Raw genomic sequence first — 17,722 nt, 5'->3', positions numbered from 1 at the left:
TCTTCATCCACAGTGGGGGTGGGCCTGCAGCGGGTCTCTCCTGCCAGTGTTTTAGGGACCGAGCATTTTGGCCATGCTGTGAGCATCCAGCAGCAATCCTGGCAGCGGGGAGTCCCCTCATGGGTGGGGCACGGGATGAGGGGCTGGCTTGGGACCTCTCAGGGCATCAGGACTTCCCATCCTCACTTGGGTAGGTGGTGACTGGGCAGCAGTCCCCAGGCTAACTCTGGTTTTCATCACCCATGTGGTGTCAGCCACACTGGCTCCCACCTCCACTCAGAGATGAGCACCTGGCTGCCCCGGCAGAATTGCCCTCACCCGGCACCATTCCAGCCCCTCACACCTGCCCCAAATGCCTTCAGGTCCAGCCACCCAGTGCCAGCTCTGCTGGGCGGGAATTTCCACCCCATAACCATCATCCGAAGCCCAAAGCCAAATGGTGGCTTGCCTGGCCAGGGACCCGCTCCTGGACCTGACAGGAGCTGGCAGTGGGCAGCCTGTTTGCATTTCAGAGTATGGATGGCAGAGGATGGGTATGATACAATGAACCATGGGCACATGTGGCAGGTGACAGGAACACATGGCCTGTGGCATCATCAGGACACGCTGTGATGCCTGCAAGCCAGGCTGAGCCTGCAGAGCACAGCTCACTGCGGCAGGGACTGCGACCATGTCCCATCTGATGGCTCTGCCCTTGTGCAAACCATCCCGCTGGCCATCCTCCTCCAGGCGGCTGTCATTCTTCAGGTGTCCTTCTGCAAGGCAGGTCCTCAGTTAGGGAAGATGTGGCCAAGAGAGCTTTGTGCTGCTGGAGGAGTCATGACCGTGGCAGCTGTGCTGGGCTGGTCCCAGCACAACCATCCCATGTCATGGGAGCTGTGTGCCCAGGAGCACGGATCCCACCTGCTGGGATGGTGCTGTGAATCATCAGCCATGGTGTCCTGGGGGCCATGGGGATGGGGTCTGCGTGGGTACTTGCTTGCCCAGAGGCTGGAGTGCTTGGGGACCAAGCCCCCTCATGACTAACAATGGGGAACCCCCCAAAATGAGGGGGCTGAGACAGCAGGGATGGTGCTGGTGATACATTAATCGGACATGGAGGTGGCCAGGGGCAGAGTCCGGGCTGACAGGGGGAGCACCGAGCCCCAGGGTCAGGGTCCACAGGAACACGGGACACTGCTGGCACAGGATGCGCTGTGCTGCGGTGCTGCGTGCTGCGCGGGCAGCCTCCACTGCTCCTCTCCTCTGGGCTCGGATCCTGGGGATAGCAAGGCGCAACATGGCCACCAGCCTGCTCCGTGTGCCCCCGCCCCAGAGCCTTCTCCGGCCACTGGCTGTACCAGAGAGACTGCTTCTTGGACCAGGGCCCAGCAATGTGCCCCCCCGCATCCTGGCTGCAGGTGGCCGGCAGCTCCTGGGCCACATGCACCCTGAGGTGCTGCAGGTGAGTTACCCCAGCCCAGCCTTCCTCCTCTCCTCTCCCTCGCCCCCCACAAGGGGCTGGAACAGCTTTGCTGGGGTGAGGGGAGCAATAGCGGTGCCAGTCGGTCCCCTGCCACCGCAGGTGATGGATGAGATCAAGGCGGGCATCCAGTACGCCTTCCAGACACAGAACCGTCTGACCCTGGCCATCAGCGGCACCGGCCACTGCGCCATGGAGGCTGCCTTCCTCAACCTCCTGGAGCACGGTGACACTGTGTTGGTGGCTGTCAACGGCATATGGGGACAACGTGCTGCTGACATTGCCAGGAGGCTGGGTACGCTGGGGACAGCCGGACAGCACCGGTGGGGTTCAGGGGACTGGGCTTGCGGGCCAGATGCCAGAATGTGACCCGTGGCTTGCTGTCCCCATCCCAGTGGCAATGGCCAGGGACACAACTTCTGTGTCCGGAGAGCGCTCCAAGTTTTTTCCAGGGTGATGCCCGTCTGCTTATCATGGTTTATGGCTTTTCCACTGGGCAAATCCATGGGAGGCCAGAGCATGTTGGGTGGCCACGCTTCTGGTTCATGCATGACTGATTCCCCCATGGAGCAGGTGTCTGCCCAGTGGGAGGCATGCCCAAACCTCACTCTCTCTCTGCCCAAATCTGACCCAGGAGCCAATGTCCATGAGCTGCTGAAGCCCCCGGGCGAGTATTTTGCTCTATGGGACATCGAGGAGGTGAGTGCCAGCTGCAGTGCAGGGCAGTGGGCATGAGCCAGCCCTGGGGATGGTCACTTTCCCCTCTGTTTCATGCAGGGCCTGGTGCGGCACAAGCCCTCGGTGCTCTTCATCACCCACGGCGAGTCCTCCACGGGGGTGCTGCAGCCACTGGAGGGGCTGGGCAAGCTGTGCCACCGGTCAGTGCACAGCAGGCACCTGTTGGGGCTGGCAGCACCCCAGGGTCACCCTTGAGGATTGGGGCATGGGGATTTGCATGCCCCAGACCCTCCTCTGGCTCTGTTGCGCTGGAAGCAGTTGGTGCCAGCGAGACATGCGGCCTTGGGGGGACTGCGGTACTGGGGCTGCAGGCAGAGCGGTGGCTAGAGAAGGTGGCAGGCACACCAGGCTGAGCTCTGTCCTCCCACAGGCATGGCTGCCTGCTGCTCGTGGATGCAGTGGCATCTCTCGGGGGAGCCCCCATCTTCATGGACCAGCAGGGTAAGAGTCACAGTGCCATCACAGGCACCCAGGGGACAAGAGGGCTCATGCCTGGGCCAGGGAGGAAGAGGAGTGTGATCAGCTCCACTGCCCATATTTCAGGCTAGCAGCACTAGAAACTGGTCCAGCTGCAGCCAGAGTGCATGTTCCCTCAGGGGGACCATCAGTAGTGTGGAGTGTCCCCCAAAGCAGGCCAAACACAAGCAGGACCTGCAGCGTGTCCCACCCTGTGCTTCCCACCCACCACTTGTATCTGGGTTGGGGGTGCTCAGCGTTTCCATGCTGGGAGACCCCAGTCCCTAAGAAGCTGCCTCCCCTCTTGGGCAGAGATCGACGTCCTATACTCAGGCTCTCAGAAAGTCCTCAACGCTCCCCCCGGCAGTGCCCCCATCTCGTTCAGCAACCAGGCCAGGTAAGGGCAGCCCTGTCCCACAGGGAGGAAAGGCGATGGAGCTGGGGGGAAGGCTGTCCCCTCCCCAGCTTTGCCAGCCATCCACTCCAGCCCAGCTCTGGAGAGCAAACCCGGCAGCAGCTCTGTGGGGTCAGAGCTTGGCCCATCCCTGGGCAGCAATGGGTGCTGGAGCCAAGCTCAGCACTCATTTCAAGGGCCCCTGGAGCTGATGGGGTCAAGGTCCAGCTCCTCCTCTGCTTTGCCAGGGAGAAGATGCTGAGGAGGAAGACGAAGCCCCCATCCTTCTACCTGGACATGGGCTGGCTGGCAAACTACTGGGGCTGTGACGGGGAGCCACGAAGGTGAGGGTAGGCTGTGCCAGGACAAATGTCCATGGCCAAACCACTGCAGCCTTTCCGCTGGCTTGGGGGCTGCCTGCCCTGCAGGGTTCAGGCCTCGTCTCCCCGTCACCCTGTCACTGGTCACAAAGCAGCTCTGGATACTTGTAACCCCTCTGCAAAGAGAGGGAAGACACCACACCCCAGTTCCCCCCCACTGTGAGCCCTCCCATCTCGGCCACCAGCTGGGCCGAACCCACCTGGGTGCCTCTTGTGTTTTGCAGGTATCATCACACAGCACCGATCAACAGCTTCTTCAGCCTGCGGGAAGGTTTGGCCATGCTGGCAGAGCTGGTGAGCGGCACTAGGCAGGCAGGGGAGCACCAGCAGTGCTGATGGGGTTTGGGGGAGTGGTGAGTGCCAGGACCTTCTCCCTCCTTCTTTGCCTACAGGGTCTGGAGAGCTCGTGGGAGCGCCACCGGGCCAACTGTGCCCAGCTGTGCAAGGGGCTGAGTGACCTGGGGCTTGAGCTCTTTGTGAAGGAGGAGGTGGGTACGGGGCGAGCCTACCACCATGGTGCAGGAACAGTGTGAGGACATGGTCCTGCATGGCTGGAGATGTGCCTGGGCAGCTTTTGATGCTGGAGAAAAAACTCTCCCTCCTAGTGATGCTCTCTCCTGGCAGGCTGCTGGCCTCACCAGGGGACGGGGCTGTGGCCAGGAGCTGCAGATTTAACCCAGCTTCTCTCTTCCACAGAAGGCAAGACTTCCCACAATCACCACCATCAGGGTGCCTGAGGGCTATGACTGGAAGGACATCATAGCCTTTCTCATGGACAACCATGCCATCGAAATCACTGGGGGCCTGGGCCCCTCAGTGGGCAAGGTGGGCAGCATCCTCCCCTCCCGCTGCCCACGGCTGGGCATCGAACCTGCCTGGTGGCTGCATCCATCAGCAGCACACCCCATGATTAACTGGTGCTCTCTGGCTGCAAACAGCAAACACACGGCTGGATGCATCCCATCGCCTGCAGCAATGCATAGCGGCTCCTAACCACACACAATTGCTACGAGTAATTGAATAACCGTGCACATAATTAGCAGGGTGACACATCTTTAGAGGAAATGCATTATACAGGAGCAAGCAGGGCATTGTGCACATGCACTCAAGCCCGTCCGCATGCATGGCTGCTCCTCGCATACCCCCTGCTCTGCGCGGGAGCCTGCGCTCTGCTGCCAGCTGCTCTGCTCACAGGGAGACGGCACTGGGGCACGGCTGCAAAGGTGAGTGCTGCAGGGAGACACTTGTCCTTCTCCCCCCAGGTCCTGCGCATTGGCCTCATGGGCTGCAACTCCACCAGTGGCAATGTGGATCGTGTGCTGCGCGCCCTGAGAGACGCCCTCGGGTGCTGCCGCCGCAGCAGGCTGTGAGCACCCCTGCAAAAGGGGCATCTGGACGAGGCAGCACGGTTCTCCCTCTCATGCCCAGCTGCAGGCAGCTGGCAGGCAGAGGGGCTCCGCTGCTTCTCCAGGGTGCTGGCAGGAAATGCTGCAACCACCCAGGAACCCAAGCCAGAGCAGGAAGGAGAAGCTGGAAGAGCAGGGGTTGTGGAGGTGAGGGCTACATCTCAGTGAACTTGGCATATGACTCAAAACCCCTCCTCCCGGTCCCATCGCAGGGTCACCCCTCACCCTGGTGGCCTGGCCCATCAGCTGCTCCCTTTCCCCTGTCCCCAGGGGACGGCAGCCCTACTGCAAGCTGACCCAAGGGCTAGATGCAGGATCCTACCACACCTCCCTTCCCCTCCTAACACCATCACCCACAGCTGTCCCTGCACCAGAGCCCCACAGCGCAAGAATCATCCATCCCCCCCAGATTAGGTACCCTGGGATGAAACACCGATGCTGGCACCCAGCTCTACCAGGGAGCTGAGAGGCTGTGCATCCCCACCCAGCTGCAGTAGACACGGGCTCGCTCCCTGGTACCATCTTTCCTCAATAAAGCAACATGGCAGCGTGCCGCTCCCTGGTCCTGTAGCTCGCCTTGCAGCCCCCTGAGTTTTGAGACATCCAGATGGGGCGACAGCAGGGTCCCGCTCAGCTCTGCTGGGGGATTTCTCGCCGGATTTTGGAGAGGAGCTGGGACATTGCTGAGCGGCGTGCACCATCCTGGATCTGGTACACCTGAAACTGAGTGGAAGCAAGTGGGGAGTGAGGGGAAAGGGCTCCCTGCTCTGCTCGAGCCCACGCCCCAGCATCGCCAGCCTCCCCCAGCCTCCACGGCAGGCTTGGGCAGCACATGCCAGCAGCTACCAAGGGCCAGAGAGCTCTGGGGCACAAATTCCAGCACATCCTAAGCTGCACAGCTCAGGTGGTTTCTAGTGCTGCCGCGCTCTGCCTCACAAGACCAGTCCAGGGTCTCCGGTCCCCGTTACCTGGCTGAGCAGGATGTCAAAGTAGGCTGTGTTCCAGTAGGACCCGTCCTTGGCAGGGAGCTGGAGGAGGGCTCGGGTGCCGGCGTCTGCCTGCCAGCTGTCAGTGCGCACAGGGAGGCCAAAATGGAAGCGGAGGAAGCGTTGGGGGTCCTGGGCGAAGCTCTCCACTTTACGGAAGAGGGAGGCAAGGTCCAAGGGCTCTCTTTGGAAGAGGTTCTCCTCCGGGTGCAGGAAGTGGGGCAGGCGCCGGGTGGCCAGGCAGCGGAGGAGGATCACCAGGAGCCTGTAGACAGAGCCCTCCAGGTCCTGCCAGTCCTCTGGGGAGGGGAAGAGCTCTGTGCTCCACAGCAGCACCATCTGCGGGGAGGGAGAGAAGGCTGTGGGATCGGGCACTCCCCACAAAACCTGTGCCTTCACACCCCGCAGGTCACTGCGCAACAACCCGTGGGCCTGAGCCCTCAACTCAGACATCACATCCCCAACAGCCTCGGGCTGCGCAGGATCGCGGAGCTGCTGCGTTGGCTGCTGCAGGCACAGCCGATGGCCCGCCACGTCTTAGTTCTGAACCTTTGCTTCACTCCCCAAAGAGCACCTGTCTCAGCTCTGTGGCAGGTCCCAGCTCTGCAGCAGCTCCAAAACAACACACCCAAGCTTTCCACAGACACCAAGCAATAGTAAAAAGCCCTGCTTGTGGTTTCCATCAGCCACTGGCAAGGCAGATGAACCCCCAGCAGCTGCCACGCCAGCTTCCTCAGCACCACGGTGGCAAACAGCCTGGCATCGATGCCTTTTGGTGTCATGGTGTAATGGGCAACGCACACAGCGGGCTGAAGCAGAAGATGCTTTCTTGAAGGACAGATGCATACTGCACCCTTTTTTTAAAAAAAAATAATTAAAACATCAAAGAATGAACATAAAGCAAAACTCACAGGATTTGGGTTACTTGGAGCTGGAGCCATTATCTCAGCAGAAGATGACTTTGCCTGCTTCTCCACCCTGACCTGGAGAGCCGCCACAAGGCAGGGCACACCTGGATTGTGCCACCAGGTGCTGTTCCCCAGCACGGCCCCTTTCCCAACCAGCATCACCAGCTGGCATGGGTCCAGAGTGCCGAAAACAGGTTTGGTGGGGAGTGAAGGGTTTTGTCAGAAGAAATGCCACCCTCAGCCCTGCACGGGCACCTCCCAGCATGCTGAGGCACAGGACAACCGGTGGCATGGCAGGCACGGTGATGCAATCTCCAGCATGTCCCCTGCAGACACAGGAAGCCTGTGTCAGGGGATGGCTGGCACATAGACACAGAGCTCCAGCTCTTAACGGTCAGGGTGCTTCAGGCTGGAGATTACTGGTTCAATCCAGCAAGCACCTGCCATTTGCAAGGAAGAAGGATCAAACCCCTCTAACCATGGCTGGTGGTGTGCCATGGGCTGGTACATCCCAAAGCACTGCAGGCACTTGGGTTTGTTGCTTTGGATCTTCTTCCAGCAGCGACTTGACTGTGGCAGAGTGCAGTGGAGCAGCCTTGGCTCTGCCTGCCCAGAGAGCCATGGTCCCGCCAGCAGAACCTACCTACCTTCAGGTGGTTGAAGGTGAGACCACCTTTTCCACCCTCCTCTCCCCAGTCCTGGCTGCGGAGCTGGTTGAGCAGGCGAAGGCTGTCCAGACGGGGTCCCTTCAGTGTGTCTACTGCCTGGAGCAGCTTAAGGATGGGGAGGTGAGTGGAAGATCTGCCGAGAGAAAGTGGGGTCCAGTGAGAGGGAGGATGGAGACTTGCATCCTCCCAGCTGGGGAGAGGATACCTGCAAGTGACCTGGCGCATGGGGACCTCCCCCAGCCACCCACGTGGCCCCAGACATGCAGCATCCTGAATCCATCTCCCATACCCACCTCTGGTGGAGAGGGACTGTGGAGATTTGCAGCATGATAAGGAAGCTGCTGAGCAGTTCCTGCCTTCCCAAGAGGGACAAGAAGCGGGGCGAAGTGGGGTTGTGCTCCTCTACATGCAGCAGGCTGCCCTGGGGGGAGGCTGGATTGGACCCCAAGGTGGGGCTGAACATCCAGCTGAACCACATTGTGCCTGAAATAAGCCTGGGCTGGTCCAGCCAGATGCTTGGCCCCTCCTCAGGGCCGGGCAGCTGTGCTGGCAGATGAGATGTGTGTCAACCCGGCCCCTCTCCCTCCCACAGCCTGCCCTCGGAGGCACCTTGTCAACCTGCTGCTGCCAGATGCCCAGGCTCGCTCCCGAAGCCAGAGCAGTGATCTGAGAGCTGCCACCCACTGTGTGGCTGGGATTCAGCTCCTGCAAAAAATCTGGGGGGGGGTTCCTTCAGTTGCATCCCCCTCCCTCTTTCCTTGAGCTGCCTGAAATTTGGCTGAGGTTTTTTCCCAACATAGAAAAACCACGAATGACAACAGGGCAGTGGGTTTGGGCATCACAAGGGGTTGATTTCACCCTCCTATCGACACATGCCTTCCACTTTTCCATCCCCTTTTTGCCTACACCCAGCAGTGCTGCTGGACTGGGTGGATCCCTGGGACAGAGTCAGCCCGCTGTGGGGGCAGCCGAGCGGCTCACCTCCAGCAATGGGGAGAGGCTGGGACAAAGTGGGCCTCTTCCGTGGCCTTCCGGAGGCTGCCTTCAGGAAAGCCCCTGTCGCTCTGCCGCTCCTTGAGCCGGAGCGACTCCTGCCACCTCTTCACAACGGGAACAATGTTAAAGCGGACAGTCTTCCAGCCACCGCGGATCAGCAGGGAGAGCTCCATAGTATCTTCCTGCAGATTCTCAGCGCTGAGGTCACCTAGATGCGGCGGGTTTGGTTAGAAGGTTACCGCAGCCAGTCCCACAGGCTAAACCGGGTATGTGCCACAACGCCCATGGGCACGTCCCACCCCACTCAACTCATCCCATTCTAATGTTGCGGTTTGGCTGCAGTTCCCCAGCAAAAGCTGTTCTCCAAACCCCGCTGGGGTGGTTTTTGGAAAGGAGCATCGCTCCAGCGGGTCTCAGGGCCAGGCCAGTGGCTGTGGGCGCAGAAGGAAGCCCCAGGTGGCCGAACGGGGACATGCTGCTGGGTGGCTGAACAGTGCCAAGAAAAACAACATGGTTCAAGAAAAAAGGACCAGGAAAGGTCTCAGGTTGTGGGGGCAGAGGAAAACAAAGGGCTCTGGCTTGGCTGAGGAGGAAGGAGGGAATGGTGGGCTTTCTGGGGCTGGGTTAAGAGACTTTCAGACCTGCTGCTCCTCTCACATCACCTTTCCATCAGGGCTGAGATTTACTTCAAGAAGTACCTTTGGACATGGAAATGTGTGAAGAAGCTCATGAGACCCCTAGGGGCATTCCCAGGATCCCTTCCGCACCATGTCCTGAGGACACTGCTCCTAGCTGACGCCCGTGTGCGCGCAGGGTCAGACCCACGCCCCAAGGTCCCTGTGCAACCCTGATACGCTTCCAGCTCGCTCTCTAGACAGCCTTCTCCAGGAAGCAGGGTGCATTGGAGGCCAGGAGAGATGGGGGGAACACAGTTAGGTTGAGCCAAGCACACCAAGTCCCTGAGCAAACCCTCCTTGGGGACTAACGGCAGGGGTGGGTGAACTCTCTGTGAAGCTGCCACCCATTAAGGAGGGTGCCATCAGCTGAGGGTGAAGATGCCCGAGGATGAGTCTGCTGCCATGGGATGGCAGGGAGTAGTTTGCATCTCCCCTTCCTTAGCTGAGGGCAGAGCCTGTCCCAGTGCTTGGCAGGGCACTTGCTTGCTCACTCGCTCATGCAGGCTTCGGGCTTATGCCCCAGCACGTTTGCACAGGGCCCTCTGCTGAGCTGGGCTCCCCTCCCCAGCTGCACTGGAGGCAGCTGCTGCCCTGGGAAGCACACAGAAAGCATACGCACCTGGCTGAAGCAGGAACTGGCGTTGGCAGTGCACGATGGCCGAAACAAGGAGCTCTTTCAGGTGCTGGAGGACTTTGCCCGGAGCAAGGCACCCTGCACCACGCCGCTCCATCACACCCACGGTGCTGGTCCAGTCCTGCAAGTCGGTCCCTGGAGAGGGCACTTCCAGACAGCAGATGCCCAGCCCTGGACAGTGCTTGGTTGGGGTGTCCCCAGGCTGGCACGCCACCACCCGCAGGGCATCACCATCAATCTGCAGGGGGACTTCCAAGGTGACAGCATCCTCGGAGATGCAGAGAGCGAACTCAAAGGCTTCCAGGTTCCTGGCGTAGTCCACGAGGAAGCGGGGCTCCCTGGCGTGGACACCCTCCAGCAGGGTCAGCAGGATGTCCTCGGCCCGCTGGAAATGCTCCAGCCGCTGCCTCTCACGGGACACAATCACCCCGAGGTAGCTGTGCCAGTGGGAAGCGCTCGCTGCCATGGCAGCTCTGCAGCCGTCCTGAGCCTGCTCCAAGCAGGAGCAAAAATATGTGGGCAGGGAGGGCAGGGCTGGGAACCTGCACGGGGCGGGCGGAGGGAAGCCGCAGTGGGGCGTTGGCAAGCACCACTGCTGGGTGAGCGCCAGGAGTCCCGTGTTCCCCCCGGGGCAGACCCGGGGCAGGGGACCGAATCCCACCGTGGCCTCCCCAGCAGTCCAGCAGGATAACAAGGGATGCTCAGCTGGCAAGTCGCACCAGGACCACGCTGTGGTCTCCCACCCCTCTCCCGGCACCGGGGCTTGCGTGCTGGCAGCATCCCCTCACAGCCAGTGCCAGATGAAGGTGAACCGCTGCCCTCCCGCCCTGGCCCAGCTCGGCTCAGCAGGCCCAGCTGTCTGGGGCTGCCGGGGCAGGTCTGCTCTGCGTCTGAGCTGCGCCCACGGGAGCTGGGAGCCGGCTCACGCTGGCGTCGGGCCGGGCTGCGCCGCGGTGGCGGTAGGAGGGCCGCGGGACCCCGCAGCCGCCGCATAGGTAAGTGCTCAGAGCAGCCCTGCCCGTGGCTCCATCAGGCTCAGGCTCAAGGTCAGGCTTGCCAGGCGTGGGGCAGCCCCCAGCTGCCCTCGGCCGGGCAGAGACCCCGGCCCCAGCCAGGCTCCACGCCTGGGCCCGGCCCGCCCCGCCGGTAGGCCCCGACCCCCGGCAGCACCGCCCCGCCCCGCCCCTCCCTCAGCGCGGCGGCCGCGGTCGCCATGCCGACGGCGCTGGGAGGCGGGCAGCATCGCCACGGCGCGGGGGGGGGACCAGCAAAACGGCACTTTCGGCCCCGGCAGCGCTGGGCAGCGGCGGGGAGCGGGCGGCGGCGCCAGCGGCGGCGGTCCTCAGCCCGGCTGCCGCCAGGAGGAGCAGTTGCTGCTGAGGCAAGGGCCGTGCTTTGGGTCCGTCCCTGCCCTCAGCCCTCCAGCATCTCCCACAAATCCCGCAGAGGGGACTGCACGCCGTGCCCTCCCCGGGGCAGGTTCCTCAGCTTCGCAGGCGCCGAGCCGGAGCTCTTAATAATTGAAGCCCGCGGATGGAAGGGAGGGCTCTCCCAGCAGGACGGCACGGTTCAGCGACCCCGGGCTTCCCTGCAAGCCGTTCCTGGCTTTGGTCAGAGCACCGAAGGGAGTGGGGGATCCATGACAGTGGGAACCCCTGTGGGAAGGGGGTCACAGCCCAGTGTGGGGCCCTGGGACCACTTCTGGGGAGAGGAGAGAAAGCCATGGGGCTCAGGGCCAGTACTCCCACCTCCTGTGGTTCAGGTTCTTTATGGCCCTTTTATATAGGCCAGACAAGGTTTCTGGATCTCCCCGGGATGGTTTCCAGTTTGTCCCCGTGCCTCCTTCAGTCCCGCATGGCTGAGGAGTCACCTTCCAGGTGGGGGTCTGTCCCTCACGGCCGTCTGTCCTTATGCCAGCTGAGCTCTGGGGAGCAGTGCAGGCAGCTCAGGCTGCGAAGGCAGCAGCCCTGCTGCAGGCGCAGCAGGAGAAGGCAGAGCTGTCCAGGGAGCAGGCTGGCTGGTGGCACAGCTGGCCACACATCTGGCCAGCCGGGAGAGGTGGGAGCAGCTGGAGGTGTTGTGGATGCTGCCTGATGCCCTGCGACGGGAGGCAGCTTGGAGCAGGGGTGCTGGGGTGCAGAGAGGGGTCCCCCTTGAAGCAGGGGAACAGCCACTAAGGCCAAGCAGGCAGCTCAGGGTGGCAGGTCTGGCCCCTGCCTGAACTTTCACAGCTGGAGGGACGTTGCCCGGCGCTGTGACTTGTGCGTGGGGACTGTGGGGCGTGAGGCTATCCTGTGCCTGCTGGGATCCTTCCCTGCTGCCCTGGGAGTGCCCGAGCCAGGCACCGTGGGGATGTGGCCAAGGCAGATGCCACCCAGCAGAAGGGAGAGGAGCTGGAGCAGAGAGGGGATGGTGCATAACCCAGCGATAGGCTCAAACGTAGCACATCTCGGGGGAAATGTTTTCTAGCAAGAAGGTCAGTTAGGCCATGGAAGACATGGCTGGAGCACGCAGTGCTTGGTGTGGACAAGTCACTGGGAGACTGTGGGGAATGGCCTGGCACTGGCATAGGGGTTGCTCTGAATGAGCTCATCGATCGTTTTCCACCTTGGCGTTTTATGGTTCTATGAATTTTCACTCCTTTAGAAACAGGAGAGAGAAAACAATCCAAAAATAAGAGCAAGGCCAAGCAAAAGAGAGAAAAAACCCTAGGGACACGGGAGCACTTGACGTAGCAGGGGTAGGCAAGGGGCTGCAGCGAGCCCCTAGCATCCCTCAGTTGTCCTGGGTTGAGCGACACAGGACTAATCTCTCTTCTAATGCTGGGGAAAACTGCACTTTTAGAAGACTCTAGTGTGTGAACTCGTGAAAATATGTACTTTATCGCCAGCTAGGCTATGTGGGATTCAAGGTCTCAGAGTTTTCAAGCCTTGCCAGGTGCAGGGATGAGGAGCGAGGCCTGGGCATTTGACCTGGACTGGCCAACAGGGTTATTTCATACCACGAATGTCACATTCTATATAAATTAGAAAGTTTGCTGAGTAGTCACTCTCTCCCTTGATGGCAGCAGTCCAGAGAACTTCTTTCCCCAGTGCCAGACCCCTGAGCCCTTCTCTTCCTCCCGAAGCCATTGCGCTCGCAGTGTCTGACATTTATTGTCCACTGCTGGGAGTGCACGGCTTCCTACTGATATAACTGGCTGAGTATAATTCTTGTATATCTCATATTAGTATCTGGATTAATACTGGTCCTTTAGTATTATTGTTAATTATTTAGCCTTATCCTATTAAATCTACTTATATTTCAATCCTCATGTTTCCTTGCTTTCCCTGATTCCCCTTTCTGGGTGGGAAGGGGTCATCGGGTGACAAAATAATTGTCTAAATGGCAATGAATTGCTACGGGTTTTCTCAAACTGTAACAGCCAGCTCACCCCTCCACAGGACGCCGTGCACAGCATCACTGCTGAGCCCCGGTCCCTGCAACATGCCACTACCGCCCGCCAGAAAGACGCGGGGCTTTGAGTTGGCAAGTGGAAAGCTGGCGGGGAGCAGGGAGACTGGAATGCAGGAGGCAGGTGATGCTCTGCCCCAGCGGCCCAGCTCTGCACTGGCCCCAGCACCGGCACCCCTGCACCCCATGAACCTCCCGCCCGGAGTGGCACGGCCCCCGGCAAAAAGGCTGGGATGGGGAGAGGGGACACAGGCAGGGGAGGCAGAGAGGAAGGGAGAGTAATTTAACATGACAGGCTGTTTATTTTGGCAAAAAGGGTCTCTTTTCAACAGATTTCAAAGCCTGGCCCCGGGGCCGGGGGGGGACCACACAGACGAGCAGGAGAGCAGGGGTGCGAGGAGGGGTTCGATGGGGCACCCGGACCAAGGAGAGGTAGAGAGGAACCCCTCACCTGCTTGGCCCCCAGGAACCACCGGGTTTTCACAGCCCCGGGTGTGCTCACATGCTCCGGTGGAGCTCCCCCCCTCCCAGGGTGCCCCCACAGGCGCCCGCGCGCTCCCGCACACACGTGCTTGCCTGCACGCACCCGCGCACGTTCGCACGCTCCCCCAGCCCCTGCTCCTTCCTTCAGGCCAGGGCTCAGCTGGAGTCTTGGCTTCCCCCAGTGACATTTCAAAAGAGGCTGTTTATTAAAAAAAGAAAAAAAAATTGCTAGGGAAGAAATAATTATTATAATCACATTAAGAGCTTTGGCTGTAAAAGCCCTGCGAGAGCACAGGGAAGGAGCTGAGGCTGCTAACCACAGGGAGCGTGGGGGGTGGTTTTCCTGCCTTGTACTCTTTTTTTTTTCATTCCTGGTCCAACACCCCCCCCCCACCCCCCGCCCTTTTCCTCCCCATTATCCTGGGAAATGAAAACAATTTATTTAATGATGGATCGTCCCTTTCTCTGGTCACTGACCTTCTGGGTGAATTTCTGCTGAGCTCGGCGGAAAACGTGAGGCTGGGTTGTGGATCCCATCTGTGGGTGGGGGAGGGGAGGGGGGGGGGAGTTCGCCCTCATCCTTCCCAAAAACCACAGTAACAGTCCCAGCGAGCGGGACGGTGCCAGCGGGGAGGGTCCCCACGGCAGCGGGGGGCTTTTCTGCAGCCGCTGTCCCTGCAGCCCTGGGGCTTTGGGAGTAGATGTAGGGGCTGCAACCCCTCCAGAGCCCCCCACCCCATTCCCTTCTCTCTGGGAGACCCGCAGGGTGGTTGCCCTTTCTCCTGGCACCCATCGCCTCCTCCCCAGCCTGGCCCGGGGTGCAAGGGCTGGGCTGGGGTGCAGTGCCAGAGTGGGAGCCAGGGATGGAGGGGCTGCGCCCAGGGTGGGAGCAGGGGATGGAGGAGCGGTCTCCATCCTGCTGGCAGCCATGTCCCTGCTTGCTGCCTGGTGACTGGGCGGCAAAGGGATTTTCTCGGCTCAGGGTAGCTGCAGGAGGAGGTTTTTGGACCTGGCCAGCCAAGGAGGCCAGGCATGAAGCCAGGGATGAGGCCGGGGGACGCCTGTGAGGCTGCATGGGACCCCCAGCAGTGGCCGGCAATGCGCACACCGCAGCAGGCGGTTTGGCCCCTGGCCGGTCCGGTGCTTGGCCAGGCTCTGCTCCCTGGGGAGAGGAAAGCCAGGAGAATGAGGGGAAGGGGCAGGATCACACCAGCTAGCCATGTTTCGTCCAGGCGGGCTGTCAGCACCCAGTGTGCATCACCCTGGGGCCCTGGGCATGGGTGCAGCCCGGCATCCCCCACCGGTACCACTCAACCCCCAGCTGACCTGTGAAGCAGGGATGGAGCAATCCAGAGTCCAGCCCCCTCCCCTCTGGCCCTTCCTCTGCCATGGCCTGTTGCTCAAAGCATGGTTCTTGTAAAAACGCGTAAATATTTATACAAGAATAATTTAAAAAACATGGTCTGTCAAATAATCAAAGCAGCAGAACATCCGAGGAGCTTTCAGCTGGATTGGGAAATCCGGTGTTGCTTTCTGACGCCACGCTGCGATGCTGGAGGTGCTCGCAGCCGGCCCCGGCCCAGTGGGCTGCCAGACTTGCCGGCGTGGGTTAGCAGCAGGTTTGAGGTCTTCATTAATGTGGTTTGGGGACCACAGCGATGGGCGGCTTTCACTTGCATGAACTCAAGCCACCCGCTGCCAGGAGCCCCAGCCAAGGATGGGACTTCACCAGGCATCGGTTTCAGCCTCATGTCCTGGTTTCAGCGCTGTCCCCTGCACTGGGCCAGTGCCAGCAGCAGGAGAAACCCTTGGGTGAAGCGCTGCATCCCTGTTCCCCGCCCCTGAGCTGTGTGATGGGGATGGGGACTGGCGTGGGGAGTGGCAGGGTGGCAGCTGATCTGGCAGGATGGCCCCTTGTGTTGCAGGGTGGCAGGGGTACAGGCATCCCCATCCCTCCAGAGCTGGCAGCACCCTCAGCATTTTAAAAGCTTGGCTTTGCTTTGGGGGGACGAGAGCCTTGGGCCAGGGTTTCCTACAGGGAATGAGATTTGTGTCTGTCTAAATGGTCCCACATCCCCGTTTGCACCAGCGTCACCAGTCACCAGCACAGCCACAGCTCCTCTCCCACATCCTGGTGGTACCACGTCCTCCTGGCACCACCAAGAAGCCCAAGGCTGCGGCTCCCCAGGGAGGCAGGGGAACGGCCTTAAAATGGCAGCACCTGGAGCCCCCCAGCCCTGTTTGTTTCTGCTCGCTTGGGGCTCCCCTGTCTGGGATAAGGTCGGGGACGCGGTTGCCACCGAGCAATGACCCTGCCACTGTAGCTCAGCCAACTTGCGCCCACCAGATGCCTCGGCCACATGGTTCAGGGGGTCCCAGGGTGGTGGGGAGCAGTGAAGGAGTGGGAGAGGGGAAGGGGTCCCCCCCCGTTCCAGCAGCCCTGTGGAGCCAGAGGGTGGAGGCGGGCACCGCTGCAGGCTGGGGCGGCACAGAGGAAGCAGGAGCCGTGTGCTGCAGCAGCCTCCATTCTCCTGGCCACCCTCCAGCCCCTTCCCACCACCCACATTTCTGCGCGTGATTCGTGTTCTTGCATTCTTTGAACCCAGGCCAGATAACGAGTTCAAACCCCTTCGTTAAAACCTCAACTCCCCCCGAAACGGCAGCGCACCTCCCTGGGCTACCTGGCTGCCTTACCCACCCTGGTGGGGGGGGGGCGGGTTTCAGTTTCCCCCCACAGGAGGTGATGCTTGTGCCGTGCACATGTTCGGCATCCGTGGGGAATGCTCCTTGCGCTCAGCCTAATTGTCTGGAAGGGAGGGGGGGAGCCAAATCCAAACCATGTGCTGACCTGAAGGCCCCTCCACCCAAAAGCATCCGTGCTGAACGCTCTCTGGATCATTAATAGCTCCCTGGGTCCTTTCCGCACATCCCCCCGCAAACACGTGGGGCCTGGCTGAGGCGGGTGGGTAGGGCTTTGTGCTCTTTCCCAATGGTTTTCCAGGGCTGCCTTTTGTGGGAGACAGTGGACAACCCTGGGGCTGTGAGCGGCAGCCGGGAGGAACTGGGTGGCAACTGCCCATGGATTTGGGGCAATCCCAGTGCTGTGATGCCAGGCAGAGACAGGCTTGGGGTCGGCTGAAGGACCTTTGCCTCCATCCATCGCTCCTGGGTGTCTCGCTCTGGTGTGGCTTTGCAGCAGGCAAGCTTGTCCCACGGCGCGTCCAGCGCCCACCGGCCTCCTCCACCCACTCACTGGGTTCCTGCAGAGCCCAGGAGGAGGCACCAGGGCTGAACGCCGCTGGGAGCCATTTCGCTGAGGCCCATCGCTGGTTGCGGGGGCCAGGAAGGGCAGGGGAAGGCTGGGATGAGCACCTGGGATGTCCCTGGGACCTGCATGGTCCTCACCCCAGCATGACGGCCCCACCAAACCCAACCCCCAGGGCGGGCGTGCGGGGCCCTAGCCCCATTTTTAGAAGCCACTGAGGAGCCGGACACCCCGAGTGCAGCTGTGGGTGGAGGAAAGGGGCATTTGCTCCTGGAGAGGGAGCGGGCAGGGGCAGCCAGAGCTTGACCAGCTGGTGCAGGGAAAGGGCTGCTTTCCCCCGAGCTCCTCCCAGCCTTCTCAGCATGGAGCCCGGCTTCGCACCGGCTCCAGCTCCTGGCCCAGAGGAAATGGCTGCCGGCTGTGGCCCACAGCTGTTTTCCCCACTAGGTTTGCTGCTTTCAATTTAGCATCCCAGGGAGCTGGATTCGGACGACGCAGGGAGAGCATTGTGGTGATTTCCCGCGCGAAGCCTGCCTGGAAGAAAATCCTTCCTTCACGCTTAGGATGGCTGCCGGCAGGGCTGCTCCCTCCTGTCTGCCCTGCAGAAACCCAGCATGTCCCCTGCAGGGGTGCTGGCGGCATTGTGGGGAACGCTGGTGCCACCATATCCCCACGTCCCTTGGGAGCTGAGCCTGGCACAGCACGGCAGGGCCAGGAGACAGGACTTTTGGGAGCACATGGCACAAGGTGGGCACAACACACACACCCCCCCAGCCCCCAGGAGCATGGGCCTCACCCTCCCGGGTGCCAGGATGG

The 17,722-nt window shown here is 61.1% G+C and overlaps 2 protein-coding genes across 4 annotated transcripts; one reads left to right on the top strand and one right to left on the bottom strand.

The window, feature by feature from the left end:
• Window positions 1-1,255: 1,255 nt before the first annotated feature.
• On the top strand, window positions 1,256-6,576 carry AGXT (alanine--glyoxylate aminotransferase). Of its 2 annotated transcripts, none has more exons than XM_074590988.1 (12): window positions 1,256-1,444; window positions 1,565-1,757; window positions 2,097-2,161; window positions 2,240-2,340; window positions 2,571-2,641; window positions 2,969-3,053; window positions 3,299-3,394; window positions 3,655-3,724; window positions 3,823-3,918; window positions 4,127-4,255; window positions 4,693-4,983; window positions 6,231-6,576. In XM_074590988.1, the coding sequence occupies exons 1-11, from the start codon at window positions 1,280-1,282 to the stop codon at window positions 4,798-4,800; spliced, it is 1,179 nt and encodes a 392-aa protein (XP_074447089.1). In that variant the 5' UTR covers window positions 1,256-1,279; the 3' UTR covers window positions 4,801-4,983; window positions 6,231-6,576. The 2 variants fall into 2 exon arrangements, with proteins under 2 accessions (XP_074447089.1, XP_074447090.1); XM_074590989.1 differs by having other exon boundaries at window positions 1,279-1,444; window positions 4,130-4,255.
• Window positions 4,445-10,847, bottom strand: MAB21L4 (mab-21 like 4). 2 transcript variants are annotated; one of them, XM_074590986.1, is made up of 5 exons: window positions 9,691-10,847; window positions 8,380-8,602; window positions 7,378-7,531; window positions 5,805-6,161; window positions 4,445-5,559 (listed from the first exon to the last, which is right to left on the bottom strand). In XM_074590986.1, exons 1-5 carry the CDS (start codon window positions 10,169-10,171, stop codon window positions 5,467-5,469), a joined length of 1,308 nt encoding a protein of 435 aa, XP_074447087.1. In that variant the 5' UTR covers window positions 10,172-10,847; the 3' UTR covers window positions 4,445-5,466. The 2 variants fall into 2 exon arrangements, 1 of the variants encoding a protein (XP_074447087.1); XR_012587518.1 differs by having other exon boundaries at window positions 4,469-5,559; window positions 7,374-7,531; window positions 9,691-10,297.
• Between the last annotated feature and the right edge of the window lie 6,875 nt (window positions 10,848-17,722).

The sequence above is a fragment of the Larus michahellis genome, chromosome 6 (assembly GCF_964199755.1).
Source record: "Larus michahellis chromosome 6, bLarMic1.1, whole genome shotgun sequence".
Taxonomy (NCBI): domain Eukaryota; kingdom Metazoa; phylum Chordata; class Aves; order Charadriiformes; family Laridae; genus Larus; species Larus michahellis.
This window is presented reverse-complemented; position numbering and strand designations above follow the sequence as displayed.

Excerpts from the sequence above, each read along its gene's own strand:
- MAB21L4 (XM_074590986.1), bottom strand. The coding sequence starts at position 10,171 with ATGGCAGCGAGCGCTTCCCACTGGCACAGCTACCTCGGGGTGATTGTG. Across the intron at positions 7,532-8,379 it reads GCCTCTCCCCATTGCTGGAG|ATCTTCCACTCACCTCCCCA; the intron begins GTGAGCCGCTCG and ends TTCTCTCGGCAG. Across the intron at positions 6,162-7,377 it reads TCACCTTCAACCACCTGAAG|ATGGTGCTGCTGTGGAGCAC; the intron begins GTAGGTAGGTTC and ends CCCTCCCCGCAG.
- AGXT (XM_074590988.1), top strand. The coding sequence starts at position 1,280 with ATGGCCACCAGCCTGCTCCGTGTGCCCCCGCCCCAGAGCCTTCTCCGG. Across the intron at positions 2,642-2,968 it reads CATCTTCATGGACCAGCAGG|AGATCGACGTCCTATACTCA; the intron begins GTAAGAGTCACA and ends CCTCTTGGGCAG. Across the intron at positions 3,395-3,654 it reads TGTGACGGGGAGCCACGAAG|GTATCATCACACAGCACCGA; the intron begins GTGAGGGTAGGC and ends TGTGTTTTGCAG.